The sequence below is a fragment of the Elgaria multicarinata genome, chromosome 2 (genome assembly GCF_023053635.1).
Source record: "Elgaria multicarinata webbii isolate HBS135686 ecotype San Diego chromosome 2, rElgMul1.1.pri, whole genome shotgun sequence".
In the NCBI taxonomy this organism is placed as follows: Eukaryota; Metazoa; Chordata; class Lepidosauria; order Squamata; family Anguidae; genus Elgaria; species Elgaria multicarinata.
This window is the reverse complement of record NC_086172.1, coordinates 25,610,608-25,630,793: the sequence shown is the minus strand read 5'-3', so window position 1 is coordinate 25,630,793 and position 20,186 is coordinate 25,610,608. Positions and strand designations below refer to the sequence as shown.

Genomic DNA, 20,186 nt, shown 5'->3' with positions numbered 1-20,186 from the left:
CCACCCCTTGCTATTTGTGTTGAAAACTTTCCTCCAGGCTCTCGCTCAGAGTCAGTAGAGCACTACTTTGTAGTATGCAGAAACTCCCAGGCTTAACCTGCAGCACTGTACCTTGGGCCGGCCCAAGATTTGTGCTGCCTGAGGCAAAGGACAAGATTGTGCCCCCTCCATGCTACCTACAAAAGCTGACTGGGCTGGCAGTTGAATCTTTCTTCAACACTGGCAGTGGGGCGGCATCCTCCATCCAACCTGAAGGCAGCAGGCTAGCTTAGGGGGCACAGGGCAGGCTGTGTCCCACAGCTCTCTCTTCCAACACCTTGCTGCCTCCTGAGGTGTCCGCCTCTCTCTGCCTAATGGTAGGGCCGGCCCTTGCTGTAGCAGAGCTGTGTGAGACATTTCCCTCAGACCTTAGACAGCTGAAGCCGGTCATAACAAGCAGTTTTGGCTTAGATGGATCAATCCGGCTCTGTATAAAGCAGGATTATACAAGGAGATATACAAGGATGTTACTTGGACGTACAAAATGGGGATGTAGACGTCACTAACGTGTCCTCTTTTTTATATTTATGATAAGCATTCAAAGCTGTCTGTAGAATGGCAACTATATATATATATATATATATATATATCAGTAAATAATTTTTCTTTTACTGCTAATAAGAGCTATGACTAGATCGACGTTATTTGTATAATAATGGGATATATTAAGTGTAATAAATTAGTATAATGATGGGGTTTTATGAGGAAGAAGGCTACCTGAAAAACCACTTTCTCCCTTACAAGCTTGCCCGGGTTTCAAGTTCTTCAAGGGAGGCCCTTCTCTCGGTCCTTCCACCATCAGAAGAACCATTGGTGTGGACCTGAAAAAGGGCCAACTCAGTGGTCGCTCACATGCTCTGGAATTCCAGGCCAAGGGAGGCTGGCTTGGTCCCCTCTCTGTTGTCCTTCTGCTAGCAGGCAAAGACATTTTTATTCAGGCAGGCCTTTGGCATACAAACTGGTATGTTGTTAAAGAGGTTTTTTAAATTGGTTTTTTAAATTGCTTATTCCTTTTAGCGTTTTTAATTATTATTTTTAATGTTACGTCCTAATCTAAGATTTATTTTTTAATAAGGATTTTATCATTAGCCGCCTTAAGCACCATTCTTTGGCAGAAAGGTGGGAAAGAAAATAATTAGATAAAAGATGATAAATGTGCATTTTATAAATGCAGTTGTGTCTTTGGTATATGTAATTGGAGGGTGTGTTTAAAGGCCATTAAAAGAGATTAGCTTGTTAAAATCAAATAAGAAATGGGCAGTGTATCCTGGGCAAATGCATAACAGTTACACTATCTTACATGAAATCATCTGCTTATGGGTTTTTAATTTTTATTTAGTAGATTGTAATGGCCTGTTCAAACAGTATGTTTGTGAATCTATGAAGTTTTTGATCTTAAATCAAACTTTGCAAAATGTTGGTGCATGTCCACTCTACTTCACTTTTCTCCTACACCCCAGTTATTGGGGGGGAATAATAATAATAATAATAATAATAATAATAATAATAATAATAATAATAATAATATAATGCATTTCTTTAATCCTTATGTGCTGGATCCGAAAAACCAAAGTCTGGTTGCAATAATCCAAATGAACATTAAATAATCAGAGAGCTCTATTATGAGCTTTTTCCATGTGCCAAATAATCATATTTTCAAAAATCCATCCATTTCTGTTCAATTCTGTTGTGATTTTTCTTTAATTCATTTGTCCCCTGCCCCATTGGTTTCCATTGATTTTCTGAACAATTATGGCTCTCTCACGATTTGACTCAATGATTGTTTCAGCCAATAAGAATGTTTGGAATGTGGATCTAGCCTTCATCAGTTGTTTTGAATAAAAATTCAGCCGTCTCCTCTTGCAAAGGCCAAGAGCAACAATGTCTTGGAAAGACAGAGGACTTCTGCATTCAGGCTTTTGAAGTTAGTTAAACCCAACAGATATTAATCCAACGTTACAAGTGGAAGCCAGTATAACTCTCAAGTCAGTGTTGTCAGAATTAGTTGGGAATTCTCACAGGGGAACCTAAAAATCCTCTTGATTTGAATTGAAATCCCTCCACATTCTTATTTAAACACCACAATTATGCAAAAGAATGCACCCCGAATATCCTGAGACAAATAAGCTCGGCATGCAATCTCAGCATGGACAACGCAAATCCAAACATTTTAGTTCTAAAAGCTCCATCCAATAAGCGTTTTGTTGCACACTCGTTACTGGGCACTTACGGAGTTTGCTCAGGTCCCTCACATGACATCATCTGCCTTCCGCTAGGGTGACCATATTTGGGAAACCAAAAAAGAGGACACCTAGTGTGTGTGTGGGGAAGCAGCTTTCTGAGTCCTGCAGAAAGTACGTTATTCCCCCGCCACCTTAAAGAACCCGATTGGAGTGGAGGAGGGGAAAGGATTTCATTCTGCACCACCACCATCCACTCCAATTGGGGCCTTTTCTATAATGTCCACAAATGACCCACTTTCCCCTTTAAGACCTCAATTGGAGCTCGGGGTGGGGGAATGATGTGCCTCAAGAAAGCATGTCACTCCCTTCTGCCATGCTAATGGCAGCCTTAAAGAGGAAGGTGTGTCATTCCAGGACATTATTGAAAATTATAGAAAATCCCCCCTGACAACATGGAAAGAACAAAAACCAGGACAAATCCGGGGAAATCCTGACAGTTGGTCACCCTACCTTCCGCCCCTTCTGGCCTTCCTTGTGCCACAAAAAAACTCCTCATTAAGTCCTGTTTTTTTTTTAAACTCGGAATGGCTGCTCTCTCCTGCTGTGTGTGGGAAAAGCAGCACCATTAGAATAGCGGACTCATTGGGCCTCGTGCTCCTTGTGTACTTCCTCTTTTGAAAGAGAAAGTAACTTGAGGAAGGAAAACACGGGTGGAGAAGCAAAGGTAGGGAGCGTGTTAACCCCCAGTGTGATGGAGCTCTTTGTCTCTTCCTTTGAATTCGCCTTTATAAGAGCGTAGAATCAAGTAGCCCCTAGTTCAAAACTTATGTCAGTCATGGTGCGTTTACTTAGACTAGGCATTTTTCTATCAGCCTTGATCCCGACTACGCTCCTGTCTATATTATAATACCTGCCTTCCTTATAGCGTCTGTGTGTGTTTCACATAATAATGTAGGTGAAATGTTCGAAACACTTTGAAAAACTCCATAGGCAACTGCGCAGATTGGTGGAAGTTCACCTTCAGAATATACCTGTGTCAGTCACCATCTGCAACAGTGTTGATACTGCTGTTTGGAGAACCGCCCCAAACATGCATCATGAGGACTGCATGTGCTGAGTTCCAGTTCTCCAGGCCAGAAAGAGTTACCACGCTGCTACACATCTATTTCATTCTAATAAATTCCTGGCATCTCTTCCTCTTCTCCCATAGACTGTGAGCACAAGTATGGACTCAGGAATCTGGAAAACAAGCAAGCAAACAGACAGACAAACAAACAGAGATAGCTACTATGAGATAGCCAGGCTGAGCCACTAGCTTAGATGACTTTAAAAGGGGATAAGATAAATTCATAGAGGATAAAGCTATCATTGGCTATATATTACCTCCATTATCAGGGTCGGTGTACTTCTCGACACCAATTATTGGGGAACTTGAGCAAGATGGTGCTTCTCCAGTCATGTCCTGCTTGTGGGCTTTTCACATCGTCTGGTTGGGCACCATGAGAAGCACGATGTTAGACTAGATAGGCCTTTGGTACCACTTAGGGATCCTGAGGTTTGCAGTTCTGTGAGGTTTCTCTCCGGATCAACTACTCAAGACGACTACAGCTCCCAGGGTTCCTTCTCAGCAGAAGCCTTGCCAATTAAAATGGTACAGAGCGAATCTTAAATTCATAGCATCGATATGAATGTTTGATTCCACTCTTAAGTTATGAGCATCTTTCCCCCTCCATTTCGCATGGATGTTAGGAAATAGGGTGCCCACTTACGAACTGCCAACCAAAGAACAAGAAATGCATCACCAAGAAAAGGCCAAGAGAGGACAGCAATTTGCATATTCTTTGCATGTGCTAATGTATATGTATAGATGCAAATCTAGAAATAATTATTATAATTGAAATATAAATGTAGTACATCTCACCATAGTGTGGAAGACTGTGACCAGGGTACCTCTATACCTACCTGTTCAGCCTACTGTCTAGGTACGAACCATTGATGAGCAAGAGTTCTTAGTGGTTCTTTATCTTTAAACTGGAATTGGGCAGTGCTGCCCTTCAAATAGAAGTTACCTTCAAGCAGAGGTCTGCCCTCTGTAAATGTGGCCACTTGGCCACTCTAGAAATAGTTTAAAACCCATCACCCGTGCCTGCTTAACCTGATAGGTGGGATCACAGTATCAAGAACCATGTGTCCCCACAGCATAACCCCCCCAAAAGAAAACAATCCCATACTGCCGTAACTGGCGCTAATTGGCTTCCACATTGACAGCCTCAGAAGAAGTCCTTTGACGTGAGCAAAGCGATTCATCTACCTTCTCTCCATCCCCCCCCCCCAGCCGCCCCTTTGTCAGTGGTTCAGACACATCGGCTGGAAACGCTGCACCGTGACTGCGTTTTGCTAAACCTAATTTGTGTACAGAGCTGGAGCCATCGGCTCTGAGGATATCAACTCAGCAACTTTCACAAGAACTCATATTCACTTGAAAGAAAAGATCTGTTGAAAGAGAAGCAATTTACGCGGCAGTGTCTCAAGGTGCCCAAGTGCAGAAGTTCAGAGGTGGAGCACAGACGTGCATTTGCAATATTTACTTTCTTACCACATGGGATTTTTAACCTTTACTATTTACTTAAGTCGCTACAGACAAGCCCTGCATTATTCTGCAGCCACTGCCAAGGTGAACAGAGCATCTGTTGAATATCGTCTCAGAATTATGCATTCATTGTTTATACACAATGCAAATGGAAGTTTTAAAATATACTAGGTAAACTTTTTCGTTTTTTCTAAAATAATAAAGACAGAGAAGCATCAATACCAGCGTACGAGGCACCACAATCAAGCCTTATTTGGAATAAGGAATTCCATCTTGGGCCCTTTCTACACCTAAGGATTATCCCAGGCAAATGGAGGGATCGTTCCTGCCTGCTCCCGGGATCCCCTGTGTGTCATTTGGATGCACAGGGATGATCCCAGGACGATCCTGGGGGAAAAGGCAGGTTTAGAAACAGCCTTGACCATCCATGTTTAGAGGGAGATGAACTCCAAATGAAATGAATGCAAATCATGGACTAAAGGTGCATTTTATTTCTTTAGTTTGTTAACCTCAAAATATACAGGCTGCTTTCTGACCAGAAAGGCTCTCAAAGTGGGTTACAAAATAAAACAAGCAAATTCAATGACAATTTATCAATTGTAAAGAGCAGCAGTAAAAACCAAAATGGCAGTGCACGTCAACAATAATATAATAATGCTTAGGATAAACGATCACTCCATAGCCCATCAGAAAGAGGTGGTCCCTTCCACTCATTTGCCTTGCCTGCCCTCTCTGCTTGATCTCCTGGAATATCTCTCCTATCTCCACAATGCCTGGCTCTCAAGAGGGACCCCATACGAGCCAGGCATTTGAGTCTGGCCAGCTCTCTGAAGATCCACACCAGCCACTTCTTCTTGATGACACGGTTTTCCAGAGGATGGATGGTGGAGGTGCTGGTGAGTGGAAGGTCTTAGGGATTGGCAGGCATGGGCCCTTTTCACCGTGGGCCCTTGGCTGCTGCTGCCCAGCGTTGCTGACCCCTGATGCTGAGTCATGCTTGCTTCTGAGTAGGCATACAAGAGGCTATTTGGGGTGCTATTTGAAAGTAGTGCAGAGTGATTCTCTTCTGCTTATTCCTGAGCACACATGCAGAGACTCGGCCTGCTTACTTCTGTCTAGGCTTAACATCGGTCAAAACCACCACCACCACCACATTTGGCCCCACCCACTCTGCCACAAATGGAATGTGGCCTCCAAGACCTTTTCCAGCTTGGAATTCAGCACTTGGATGGATCTGCTGCACGCCTGGGCTGGATAGACCTGGGAGTTCCAGAACCTCAGCACTCCCACCAGGAAAAGGCCTTGTCCTGCTTACCCAGCAGCCTACCCTCAGACAGCAGTGAGACACAGAACAGAGCCTCCCCTGACAATTTCAGTGAGTGGGCAGAATAATGCAAGAGCAAGCAGTCCCATAGATAACCTGGGCCCAAACCAATTAGGATTACAAAAGCGATAACCAGCACTTTGAACAGGACCTCTGCAGATGGAAGCCAGCCAAACGGTGTGTGTGTGGGGAAATAGAGTCACATGCTCTGAACATAGGGCCTCCAGTAGCATCCAAGCACCAACACTCTGCCCCAGCTGAAGGCAGTTCCCACATATTCTTCAAAGTAGGCTCACGTAGAGGATGATGCCACCCTCCAGTCTGGTTGTGATCAAAGCATGTATGACAGTGGCCAGAACTGCCTTCTCTGTGAAGGCCACAGCAGAAATCAAGTTATGAAAAAGCCTTCCTGGACGCAGTGGCAACCTGACCATCGTGGAGCAGAGCTGGGTCCAGAAACACTTCCAAACTGTCTGGACCGCCAGAAGGGGCCTGATCCTGTCCAGGCCACTTATGCATGGATATAAATGCAATAATAATAATAATAATAATAATAATAATAATAAGAAGAAGAAGAAGAAGAAGAAGAAGAAGAAGAAGAAGAAGAAGAAGAAGTCTCCCCAGAATGGGTAAGACTTTGAATGGGTAAGACTTTGTGGGTCTGCTCAATCTGCTGCTCTCTGAGTACTAACTGGTGATGGGCCCCTTCAAGGCTCTCCCTTTGTAAGGTTCTTTGTCTTTGAACCAGACTGGAACTGGACAGGCCTTCAAAGAAATGACATCATCAAGTGGAGAATTGTCCTCGACAGCCCCAAAGAGTGTCCTCTGTAAAGTAGGACACCTGGCCACCCTATATAAATGTGAGTTGGAAAAGTGTAACAAGGCCTAATTATGCTGTTAGTGAACACACACACACTACAGAATCGTCCCTGATTTTGCTGATCCGGGACCACATTAGTGACTTCTCAGTCTCTGCATATAGGAAACCAGTGGGGCTCTAGATCCATTTTTATTTTTATTTTCGTCTTTGAGTGCATCAAACTTGGGAGCTCTAAATGCTTGGCTTTAAAAGCTGTTTCTGTCTTGCTTGGGAAACCAGATCTCCTATTTGAAGGCTTATTTGTTTTGTACGTTTTCTATTGCTGTTTGTATTTTGTAAAGCACTTTGAGGACACGTTGCGTGAAAGGCACTCTACAAAATCCAGCTGAAAGTAGCCTGCTGTACAACTTTGTACATGGCAGCAGGGGGGCACTTTTAGAAGATTGATGCTCAAGTGCACTTGACAGACTATACCGGCTTCTGCAGTGAATGCCAGCCTCGTGGTATAAGCAGAACACTTTCCCCCCATAAAGCAAGATGAATACTTCCTTTCCCTGCCTGCTGAACTGAATTCTCAAGACAAATTAGCTTTCAAAGCAAGTTCAGGAGGAAAGGGTCCTATATGATCCTGTCTTAAAATGAAGATTTCCAACATCACTGCTTTTAAGGGAAAAAGGGAATAATAAAATCACAGCAAAACAAAATGAAAACTGCATCTCTGGTTAAAAACATGCAGATCCTTTTAGAGAACAATACTTTGACCCCGCAGACTCAGGGAAGCCCATAGGATAGTTTAGATTCCTTGATCCGAGGTCGAAGACAGTGCTTGTCAGGTATAGGCCTTGTACCTAGTGGGTATCATAGAATCATAGAATAGCATAGTTGGAAGGGGCCTAAAAGGCCATCGAGTCCAACCCCCTGCTCAATGCAGGAATCCACCCTAAAGCATCCCTGACAGATGGTTGTCCTGCTGCCTCTTGAATGCCTCTAGTGTGGGAGAGCCCACAACCTCCCTAGGTAACTGATTCCATTGTCGTACTGCTCTAACAGTCAGGAAGTTTTTCCTGATGTCCAGCTGGAATCTGGCTTCCTGTAACTTGAGCCCATTATTCCATGTCCTGCACTCTGGGAGGATAGAGAACAGATCCTGGGGGTGGGTGGGGATCTACACTATTGCTTTTAAAGCGCTTTAAAGCACTTTGAAAACGTTTTGAAAACTGTATATGCAGTGTGTCCTGGGCCCCAACAGTTGTCAAAACTGTTCTAAAGTGCTTTAAAGCAGTAGTGTAGATCCCCCGCCCCCGGCCCTCCTCTGAGTGACAACCTTTTAAGTATTTGAAGCGTGCTGTCATGTCTCCCCTCAATCTCCTCTTCTCCAGGCTAAACATGCCCAGTTGTTTCAGTCTCTCTTCATAGGGCTCTGTTTCCAGACCCCTGATCATCCTGGTTGCCCTCTTCTTTAGATTTATTAGGAAATAGTTTGAGAATGTCAGATGTTCTCTGCAAGCTTATTTATTTATTTATTGCATTTATATCCCGCCTTTTTTTCTGCAAGGAACCCAAGGCGGCGTACATAATCCTCCTCCTCCTCTCCATTTTATCCTCACAACAACAACCCTGTGAGGTAGGTTGGGCTGAGAGTCTGTGACTGGCCCAAAGTCACCCAGTGGGTTTCCATGGCCGAGTGGGGACTAGAACCTGGATTTCACGACTCCCAGTCCAACACTTTAGCCACTACACCATGCTGGCTCTGACATTCTCAAACATCTGACGTTCTCAAACTATTTCCAAATAAATCTACCCACTAGGTACAAGGCCTATAGACCTGACAGTGCTCTAACTTTGGACCCAGGAGTCCGAGCATAGGCATGTGCAGCACATTTCATGAGGCTGTGCTCCCAGGGAATATTTTTTTTAAAGGTGAACATTTATTGAATATTCAATCATAAAGAGCATTATTTTCATTCACTTATTTATTAAACACTGCGGACACTGGTGCCCTTCTACACATTTAGCTTGCCTGACTGCGGGAAGGCTGTTGCAAGGGAGGAGGGGAATGAGGAGAACCTCCTCAAGCCCCAGCATTAGTGGAGCTTTGTGGTGTCAATGGCCGGAGGAAGGGCTTATGGGATGCTATTAGCCTTCCGGAGTCGGGGGCTCCTCCTGGCCTCTTTGAAGCGTGGCTCCCGGCAGAGAGGCTCCCAGAAGCGCTGCCAGGAGCAATGGCGTGCTGTTGGGGACGGAGGCAGCAGAGCAGCCGGAGGGCCGTTTCCACTGTGCGGCCGACATTTTGGCACAGCGTGTGCCCAGTTTCATTTACACGTGCCTCTGTTGGTGCGAGGTCTGTCAGTGCAGCTGCTCCAGCAGAGGCCTAGTGACCAAGGGGGTGCAGCTTCCAGAAGAGCAATTCCTTTTCGCTCCTGCTGCCAGCTGCTCTGCCACTATCCTGAAGAAGTGTTGCCTCGGAGGGCAGCCGGACGACCATTTCCGACGCATCTGGATCCTAACTCTAAGCCAAAAACTCTTTAATTCAATCCTATTAAATGATCTAAAGTATAAATTCCACTATCAACTCAATTCTTCCACAAAAATTCCACCTCTCTTTTTTCAAATCAGGAATCCCCATAACGTTAATTTCACATGCGGATATGAATCCAACTGCAGCTGACGAGACATTATTTGCCAGGTGTCTCTAGCCGCTGAAACTGCAGGTGGAACCATTCCTTCCTTTAACACACCTAGGTCCTAATGCCAGCCAGAAAGATGTGTCTTATAAGTTGACTCCAGAACAACCCATGGTGGAGTATTAAAGGAAAAAGATATCTTCCAATCATTTGGATGAGTTAACAAGTAAACACAGTGGAGGCTGGTGGCTCCAATGTCAGTGAGCTGGTGAATCCGCTCTGGGTTTCAATCAGAACCAATCAGAACTTTAAAGGAGCTGTCCAGGTAGTTTGGATAGTTCCTTTAGAGTTCTGACTGAAACCCAGAGCGGATTCATTGCCCCACTGATAATGGAGCCACCAGCCTTCACTGTGTAAGGCAAAAGCAGAAATTATAAGTGGGCGTCGGGGATGGGGGGATTATAAGCACAGCAACATGCATGAAGCATAGAAGGGTGCATGTGGATCCATGAGCTTGCCTTTAATAAGGCCCTTCAACATGGTGTCTGGATTTTCTGTCCCCTATCAGAGTCTCTTGAGCTTATGGGCCAAGGTTTGCGGGTTCTTTAACTGAGGTTAAAGAACATCATAACAAAATGTCGTGTACGGTTTGGTATATTTACCCATGAAGTTGTATTAAAATTATTTGTAAAATTGTTTTAATATTGTAAATCAATAAAAGAAGTTTGTAAAAAAAAAGGGTGGTGGTGGAAGAACCTATTTCCAGACATACGTTCCTTGGATCTATCTGCTTTGTCCTTCTTAAGCACTGGGCTTTGCCACATTGCACCTCTAAAAATGTTGAGCCAGTTTATTGGGGAAGTGGAAGAAGGAGATAGGAACATTTGGATGGGATTATGAAGTAGCTGATTTCCAGAAACATGAAGTAGTTGATTGTAGCATCTTAAAAAAAAAAAAGAAGAAAAAAAAAAGGAAAACAACTAAGATCCCAGCCTGGTTTGTACAGTGTTAACTCATGGTTTGGGTTGTGGGATTCTGGGTTGTCGTGATGTGTGAATCTGACTGCGTTAACAAATCATGATTTTGCTATTCACAAACAATCCAGAAAGAGACCCCATTGGTTTGTTGTTGGGTTGTGAACTCTGGTTTGATTAAAGTCTGGGTTGTCATTATGTGTGGACCCAGAATGATGGCTTGCTCATGGGTTGTTTTACCAAGCTGCAGAGACGTCAGGCAAGAAAAAAATAAAATAAAAACAGCACTACCGGGCTGCAGTGGGATAGAGTGAGGCAGTGGGCAAAGGGCGAGGGAAATAACCCAGGGAATGAGAAAACAAACCACAATTTATTCAATTGTCTTCTAGACAAATCTTGGGTAGGACAACAAACCCTAGGTTAACTATGGGTTAAATAAACATAGGTTAGCATTATGTGTAAACCAGGTCAGTGTGATCCTACTCAGATATAACAGCAAAACTGTTTATTTATTTAAAATATCTATTCCCCGCCATTCAGTTTCTTCTCCGATGCTCAATGTGACTCATGCCATATTTTAAAAACAAAAACATCACAGTTTTAAAAAACATGTTAAACAGAAAGGCACTGCGGATAAACAGAACATTCAGTGGTTGAACAGAATAACTTCAGTTCAGTGAGCCAAAGGTTTGTTGCAAAAGAAAGGTATGTACAAAAGAGTGGAAGGTCATAAGAGACGGAGCAAGGAACTTCCGAGGCAGTGGCAAGCGGCTCTGCTGGCAGTGTGGAGCACACGACCCGTACGTGGCTTCTCCTCATAAGCTGCCTGAGGCAAAGGATTCACTCCACCTCATAGGAGGGCCAGCCTTGCAGAAGCCAATGCAGCTGTTGTAATAAGGAAGTCCCATGGACCGGCTCCAGTCAACAGTCTGGTTGCCGCATTCAGGACCACCTAAAGTTTCCAGACACTCTTCAAAGGCAAATGACACAAACAAGAGGGCAATGCTTAATTCTTCCCCCACACCTCACAATTTTTAATCCAAAAATGGAAATTAGCTGTGCGGAGGTGGGGTGAGGGAGGCATATGCTGGAGAGGATCAGAAGATCCTCTTGGCAAATGCTGTTTGGGGACTTTTAAAAAGTCTCCAAAATTAAGGAGGAAGGGTGGAGTAATAATCAGAAAGAGGAATAGTAAAAGACTTCAGTCCAGACTAATCACAAACAAATTGAAGTTCTTTCATGGAGCAAAACGTTTTGCACAATTTGAAGGAAAAAAAGAAGTCCCACTAGGAACTGGACCACCTGGGATTTAGGGTGGAACTCTTTCGAACAGCTGCAGATTATAAAAATTCTGCTCTGTGCTCCTTTTAATTGAATAATAATATTTCTCGAATGTTGAAAGTTGCTGGCTACATGAAAGATAATGTCACTCTTCCATTTAGGGAGCATTTGCAGGATAACTCATTCTTGAAATCTGATCCTGGTCCTTTCAAAATCTTCTCTCTCTCTCTCTCTCTCTCTCTTTCTTCCGGACCTTCCCTCTTGCTGGTTTAAACAACTTAATTTCCTTTTGCTGCCATAGCAACACAGAAACAACCTCAGAGCACAATCAAGAGGATGGCGGCGGTTCACAAATCCTTGGACCAACCGGAACAGAAGAAACAACAACAACAGGACCGCTGATAGGAAAAGTAACATTCAGGACAGAACACAACAGTGGATGAGCTTTCTCTATGGGCTTTTCTGTTATTTCGATCCATCCTCTTAATACAGAGCAGGTTTAATGTCTGCTATTAATCCATGAAAGGATTCATGTCTGCTATTAAATAGAGCCACACTTCACGGTGTTGTTTAGCTTTATGGTCAGTTGAAGATGTCCTAAAATGGAGTAAAGTTATACTCTTAGAAGCAAAGGGAAAGGCCTCAGAAATTGTATATGCACTATTGTTGAAATGTCCAATCTGTCTCTATTAAGTCGTGGTACTGGGCAGGTGGTTAGAAAGAAACAGGAGAAGTTGGAAGTGCATTTCGATCCAGAGGTGAGTTCTAGTTTAAATAAATTAATGTAGAAGTTTAGTTGCTAATGTAGAAGTTATTTTCTGCCCGTCTCTCCTAATCAATGCTAAAGTAGCTATTAAGCAATCTCTGCCTTCCCCCTCTCTGGTATGTGCAGAAGTTGTTGCAATTCTAAGATAATATTGCATAAGAATCTTAAAGACGTCTATTTTCAGATGTATAATGGGAATTTTTAAAACAAGAATACAGTTTAGAAAATCATTCCAAAATTAAGGAAAGGTTTATTAAACACTGATCTCTCTCTCTTTCTTTTCTTCCCCCCCCCCTTTTTGCCTGTTTTAACGTTTGACAAAAGAGGTTCATGTCCATATCAGTCCTGGAATTTCTTAAGAATTCTTGTGAACCCAATCCATCCTTCTCCATCTTAAAACCAGTTTCAATATTTTATCCAGATTAAAGATTAGCACAGTCCAATAGTCCTGTAATTGTAGCCATTTCTTAAAGATCACAGGAGGTTGTCTGATTTTACTGACATAGGGCCCTCGTCTATATGACTTTGGTAATGCTGCGCCCGGTGGCGTGAGCCGGGGCACAGCTGCATTGATGCGCCTTCCTAGCGTCTACATGGGAAGGAGTGCAGTTGAGGGCTTTCCAGCACCGCAGACGCTGCACCCGCCCACCCAAGCACCCATGAGGCTGGTCCAGGGGTGCCTGGGAGCATCCACGTCCCCTCTTCTCTGGTTAGTGGGGGGTTTTAATGGGGAAATGGGGCTGACGTGTTTTGTTTGTTTGTTTGTTTAGCTGTAAGTGGGAAGAATCACATTTAACAAGGGGGGAGGAATGGGGTGATCCCTCCTGTTGTGGCCCAAACATTATGAAGACGCTTCTTACGGTCCAACACACGTTTACTGACAGAAAGGGCGGCATTTACATTGCAATGGGAGAAGACGTTACCTTTGCCAAGGAAATTCCTCTCTGAGGATTTCTGGGTGTGTCAGCTTTTTATTAGTCAATTCAACAAGAAAATAGAGCATATGCAGAAAGCTGTTTGCAACAGTGGAAATCTCTAGCTAAACGCAACTTTCCTGCTATTGACTTGTTACCAGTTACCAACTGGGTGAAAGAGGAAATTCTGCCTTACCACAGACCCTTTTCATAGAAGCGAGCTAACAGTTTCTGTATGTGTGGGTGGGACACAGACAGTTTAAACTGTTGTTCAGACTTTTCTCGGTGTCCAACGTCTGTCTTTTCTATTTGGATTGATTAGATTGATCAAAATGGTGTATGGCTGTGCATGTGGCTGTTCTTATGTCAAGTAACCATTACACTCCCTGGTGGGATTTCCAACCCCCCTTTAAATTTTATTTATTTTTTCTAAACAAGGCTCCGCAGAGGTGCAGAGCAGAGCGTTGCTCCAATCTAAAAAAGTCGGGGTAAATCCCTGACTTCTTTAGTGCAGAGCTTTGGGGCTTTGCCCCTGGATTGCTTCAGAGTGGCAGCTGCGTCATGTAGATCACCTGCCGCCACTCCGAAGCAATCCAGGGGCAAAGCGCCCATGTGGACAAGCCCTGGGTGAGCTCTGCTTAAGGCTTAGTTCTGCATTTTTTTGTACAGGCAAATAAATGTTTTAGCATGCAACATTTGCACCACTGATGCAATGACGCAAAACATGATATTGCATATAGAGTGGTGAGGATTCTAGGCTAGTTTAGCAGGCTAGTAAATCAGTGCAAATGTTGGGAAGAGGATGCCAGAATAGCAGAGTTGCTGTCGATTTATAGTATATGAGACTGGATCAGGCTCTGGAGAAATGGACTTGATTTTATTTGGTCCACAGAGCTACATACTTGGAGCATCGGAGTTAGCCATTGCAACCACAGTAGTAGGAATACGCATGGGCATCAGAAATCTATGCTTCTCAACATAGGACTTTTTACACAAGGCATTTGTCATGCACTTGGCATGCCCTACTCACAGCTGTCATGATTCTCCAGTTTCACTTCTGTGTCTAAATAGCACTTTCAGCGAGCTGTTTTAGAACAGGGAAAATGTGGCATTTAATTGTGAAAGCGAAAAAAGCGCAATTTCCTCTTGTGTATTTGTGCTATTCTGCTATATCACATTGCCACCTAGAGGTTATGTAGCGGAAAAGCAGGAAACGAAACACTCCTTGTGTAGTTTCATTCTGCGACGAAACAAAGTAGATACAACAGATTAACAGCCTTGTATAGAAAAACTCTAAGGCTAGTGATATTGAACCACTAGCTGAGCTATACAGTTTAATATGTTTAGGAGCCATGAAATTCCTCTATAATTATTAGGGGGCATACCTCAGCATGGTAGCAAAGGCCGTTGTACAACATAACCTCTGATAGGTGGTCTAGTGTCCTACTTTATAGAGGATAGTCCTCTATTTTGGAGAGCTGGTAGAGGACACCTCTATCTGATGGGCTGTCCAGTCCCAGTCTGGTTTAAAGTCGAAGGATCATCAGGAGGGAGAGCAGGGTGGGGCCTTGAATTTTTTCCCCATCACATTGAACACCTTGATAGCAACCTGAACAGGCACACAGCTCACCTGGTCAGTCTTCACCACTATGGTGAGATGTATTGTATTTTTATTTAAACTATAGTTATTATTTCTATATTTGCATATAAATTTACATATAAATTTGCATATGCAAATTTAAAGATTTTTTTTTATTATTGTTATTAATATTATTATTTATGTCTGTTGTCCTCTTTCTTGGTGGTCCAATTCCTGGGTTTTGGCAAAGCGTAAGTGTCCACCCTAGCTGATGGCCTCTCTTGCTTCCGATTTTTCTCAGATTCCTCCAACTTTTGCATCAAGAGAAATAAACCAGTGAATGTTTAAAAACGCAAAAACCTAAAGAACAAACTAGCATGCAGAAAGAGTTGAAAAGCTTGTTGCAATTCAAGCAAATCCTTAATTTTCTGAAATGTCTGCTTCCATCCACACTAGCTTTCTTTGCTTTAGAACAGGAAATGTGTGCTTTCCCCTTGTCAAAACATTTTATTCCAGTGTTTCCTTTGTTATCCTCCAAAAAAAATTCAGACTTTTTTGGTGACTTTTTGTTACTGCTACGAAATGCAATTGCAAGACTTATGTAGACAATGTGCTATTCAGGCTTTTCAGAGCCACTGTTCTTTTAATTGAAAGCTTCCAGTTTTGTTTCCCTGTTTTGGGGTGGGTGGGATGATATTAAATTTTTGGATTCTTTCCATTTCCCCTTAAAGTGAAATAGTGTTTTGGCTCTAAAGGAAAGGAAAGAGGGTAAAAAATAATGGAAACAAACCAAATGTTTAACACACACACCTTGGGGGGGGGGGGTGGTAAAGCCAACTCAATAAGGGACAATTAATCACTAATTCACCAGCCATGCAGAGCAGAAAAGCAATAAAATGTATTTATTTTATTTATTTCAAACATTTTTATAGCGCCACCTCACCATTTCTAGCATCGTGGCACTTTACAATCACATATTTGCGATCATACATTTAGTATGAGAAATGTATGAAACACTGGCTCTGGTTAGATAAATGGAATTGAACTGGAATTGAAACAAGTGTGCAGCACTTGCAGTTCTATGTCTTTTTTGTGTGTTCTTAAAATTGTCAAACGTTTGATAAGAAAATTAGCATATTTCAATTTCCCCTCCAAATTCTCCTCCCTCCCTATCGCCCCCACAAATGGAAGGAAAACCTGGATCCTGCCCTGGATGGACTCACCATGTCCTGAAATCTTACATCTCTATCAATGCCAAGTCTGGTTGTCTTCTGAATCTCAAGGACTTTGATTACAAGCCTCATTTGTTACAGGCAATCATTTATTTAGGATGGGGAGAACTGGGTGTAACAGAAATGAGAAAGAGCCAGGAGGAGGAAAACCAATGTAAAATCTATAGCAGCGACGGTAGTTTTTGCGGCTTCTTGAACGCCACTGTCCTGTACACTCTCACGTATGCCTCTGCTGTCACCAAGGAGTCCACAGAGTAGAAGCCCCCATTCTGAAAAACCACTTGCAGGCTGTTGTTGGAGGAGATGTGGTATCACGCTCGGCCATGGGTGGCATTGAATTGTGGCTAACAACAGAGGCAGGATGAGTTGGGAAGATGAAACAGAACATGTCAGAGTCAACCAGAGGGTCAAGCTAGAAAACCAGAAGCTGAGACTGAAGAGAGTTGCCAAGCAGGAGAATAGATCAAAGTTCATCCAAGGGTGAAGTCAGAAATCAGAGCAGGAGAGCTGATCTATATACCAGGAGCAACAGAGGAGAATTGCCATTAACCCATCAATGATCCCCAATGGCTTCGGGCCTCATATGCGCTTTCCTGCAAGAGATGAGTGATGTGACCAAACTTGGGACTTGCTGGTGGGAGCAGAAAAGACCCAGGCCTGTATAGTGCTGTGTTTCAGGGAGCGTGGCCATATGCCCTACATGATAGAGGACAGTCCTCTATTTGAAGGTGTCTTCTATTTGGTAGTTCAAGTCTGCTTTAAAAATAAAGAACCACAAGAAAAGAAAGCAGGAAGCCTGAAGTTGCCCATCAACAGTACTCAGACAGCAGGCTGAGCAAGCCCCACAGGCCATGTCATAGGGTCACAGTCTTCCTTACCATGGTTAGAGGTATTGTATTTCTATTTAAATTGTAGTAATCATTTCTAAATGTGCACCTAGCATATGCAAATTTTATGCAAATATGTGCCCTCGTCTTTGTGAAGTGCCCTAGTTTCAGGCCTTTTTCCATGGGTCTACCCCAGAGGGCCAATATCTAGAGGCCATCCCATCAGCCAGGACCCCCCCAGGACCTGACAGGGAGGCCTCAGCTGAGGTAAATGTGACACGTCCTGGGTGAGGGATTCACAATCCATACAATGCTTCCGATAATGATGGGCATACCAGTTAGGGTAAGGGTCACATTTGACCACGTGGAAAACCGTTGCAGCTTGAGTACAGAGTGAAGACAATAACCCTGCAACAAAACAGACCACTCCTTGGAACTGAAACTACTGGAATCCCACACGTAACAAGAGCATATTCATAACACACATGCGCATGATCTGGCGAAGTCTTCAGATGCCATAGCCTTCACTGGCGAACGACTCGTCACATGGCTGTGTGTGTGCCTCAAGACTTCCTCTGCAGTCTACTCACTTCACACTGGAGGACTACAGTAGCGTCCTGTCAGTGCCGAAATCCAAGGCATATTTCCAAAGCGTTGGTCTTATGACTGGCTCATCATGTGGAAGTCACAGGGGAAGGCCCTTGCTGACTTCCAGGTGCTACCAGGGCATGCTGAGACCGTCACAGAAATCCCCTGCCACTCTCCAACGGGGTCGTGGTGGTCTGCCAAAAGAGAAATACAATATGTGGGAGTGTGTGCAACCCGCTTTGTGGACTCTGGCAGCTGCTGAAAGTCAGCACAGCAGAGACTGTCTCATGGCGCCTTGCAGCAGTATCCAGCCTGAGAAGCTTTCCCCCACATAGTCCAGGGAACTTGAATGAGCACCAAGCAACCTGCCTCCCCACCCCTTACAGCAGGGGTGGACAACTATACCCCCCCCATGTTTTGACCTACAACTCCCATTAGCCCTAGGCAGCATAGCCCAAGGGGAGGGAGAGACTGCTGTTCCATCAAGGGGGGGAGGGAGCTATTCCATGTTCTCTGCCGCACCTCCCTCCCTGGGAAACCTTATAAGGAGACGGGGGTTACCCTGACTCTCCTTTGACATTTCTTCTGATTGGTTTTTGCTTTTCGACCTGTGCTCAGGCTTTAGGGTTTTGTTTTTTTATTAGTTTAATATAGTCATTTGGATATCATTGCTTTAAACTTGTATTTTATCATATTGTTTGGATGTTGTATTTATATACTTTTGTAAGCTGCTTTGGGGGCCGTTTTGTAGAACGAGGGCATAGAAATAAACTGATAGCACAAGATAACGTATTGTGTTATTGTGGGCACATTGTGGGCCATAGCGAATCGTGGGCCCTAGCATGTTGCCCACTCCTTGCTTACAGTAGCCCAGTTTGCCACTGGGAGAATTTCCTTGTGGGGATACTTCTTGTGGCAGCCATCGCCACTTTCAGTATTTGGGACGTGGTGAGGGTGGTTTTAAAACTTTTGGTGGTTTTAAATTTTATATATCAGTTTTTAATGTTCACTGTTTTTAACTTTTGTAAACCACCCAGAGAGCTTCAGCTATGGGGCAGTATATAAATGTAATAAATAAATAAATAGCTACTCAGTACATGTAGAACCCAGCAAGGGTGGATTGTTTGGGTGACTGACAAACCCTGAAACAGCCCATGGATTCTGGGTGACTTGTCGCCCACTCCAACAATCCACCCTCGCCTGGTTTGCACGTAATGAGAAGTCACAGGCCCAAAATGGCCACCACCACAGCAATAACAGTCCCTGCAGGGAAATTCACCCATTCTGTGTAAATTAGGTCAGTCACATCCTGAGGCGCGCTGAAGCCAGACCCTACTAGGGGCCATGTCTCCTAGCAACAAAGAACACATGTGGCAACACCAAAGCCTTTGTTGATTGGCACCCAAGATGAAAGAGATCCTGAAAGGGAGAGACACACGTGCGGGTTTGCCAACCAATCACCCAAGAGGGCTCCTGTGCCTCAGACAGTAGTTCAACAGACAGCAAGGTGGAAGGTGCAGTGTCCCTTACACCGCTAGCGCCATGCTAGAAACACCTTCACCTGTTGCATAACTGTCTGTCATGGAGCTCGCAAGAGTACAAGAAGAGTACAGGGAGCAAGTAGGTTAATGACCCCACAGAGGAGCATTCATCCTGGTCACTGCTTCTGGTCATCGTGTAGGCCCTCTCCTGGTCAGCCCAAAATGGGCTGTGGGATGAATCCTGTGATTGTGGGTCAGCAGCTTGTAGAGAGCAAGCAGAAACAAGGGATCTGTCCAAACCATCCCTGACACTGAAAGGATGCAGGCATGGAAATAAAAGCTGCACAGAACACCTTCCAGGCTTCGGCCTGAGCACGAGAGATCACAGCCTATTCATGTTCAGGAAAAGAGAGTTTATATCAGGGCAGAAGGTAGATCTCCAGATGTTTTGGGGCTTCAATTCCCAGATGTCCCCATCAGCATAGCCAATGGTTAGGAATGCTGGGAATGCAAGTCCAAAACATCTGGAGATCTCCTTTCTGCCCCCACCTAGTTTACACCAGCCTTCCCCAACCTGATGCCTTCCAGACATGTTAGACTGCAACTCCTATAATTTCCCCTTGCTGTCGGTGAGTGAATAATGATAGGGTGACCATATGAAAAGGAGGACAGTGCTCCTGTATCTTTAACAGTTGCACAGAAAAGGGAATTTCAGCAGGTGTCATTTGTATGCATGTCACACCTGGTGAAATTTCCTCTTCATCACAACAGTTAAAGCTGCAGGAGCTATACTGCAGCTATAAGAGGACAGGTAGGGTGACCATATGAAAAGGAGGACAGGGCTCCTGTATCTTTAACTGTAATGTAGAAAAGGGAATTTCAGCAGGTGTCAATAGAAGAGGGTGAAATTCTCTCTTCATCAACACAGTTAAAGCTGCAGAAGCCCTTCCCTCTTTTGTATCTG

General features: G+C 44.0%; 1 protein-coding gene across 1 annotated transcript in view; it reads left to right on the top strand.

The window, feature by feature from the left end:
• The first annotated feature begins 12,156 nt into the window (after positions 1-12,156).
• KIAA2012 (KIAA2012 ortholog) overlaps positions 12,157-20,186 on the top strand; it is a 95,267-nt gene continuing 87,237 nt past the window's right edge. The window contains exon 1 of the mRNA XM_063115882.1: positions 12,157-12,593. Within this exon, the coding sequence (XP_062971952.1) occupies positions 12,507-12,593 (87 nt within the window). The 5' untranslated portion in view covers positions 12,157-12,506. The remainder of the gene's footprint in view (positions 12,594-20,186) is intronic.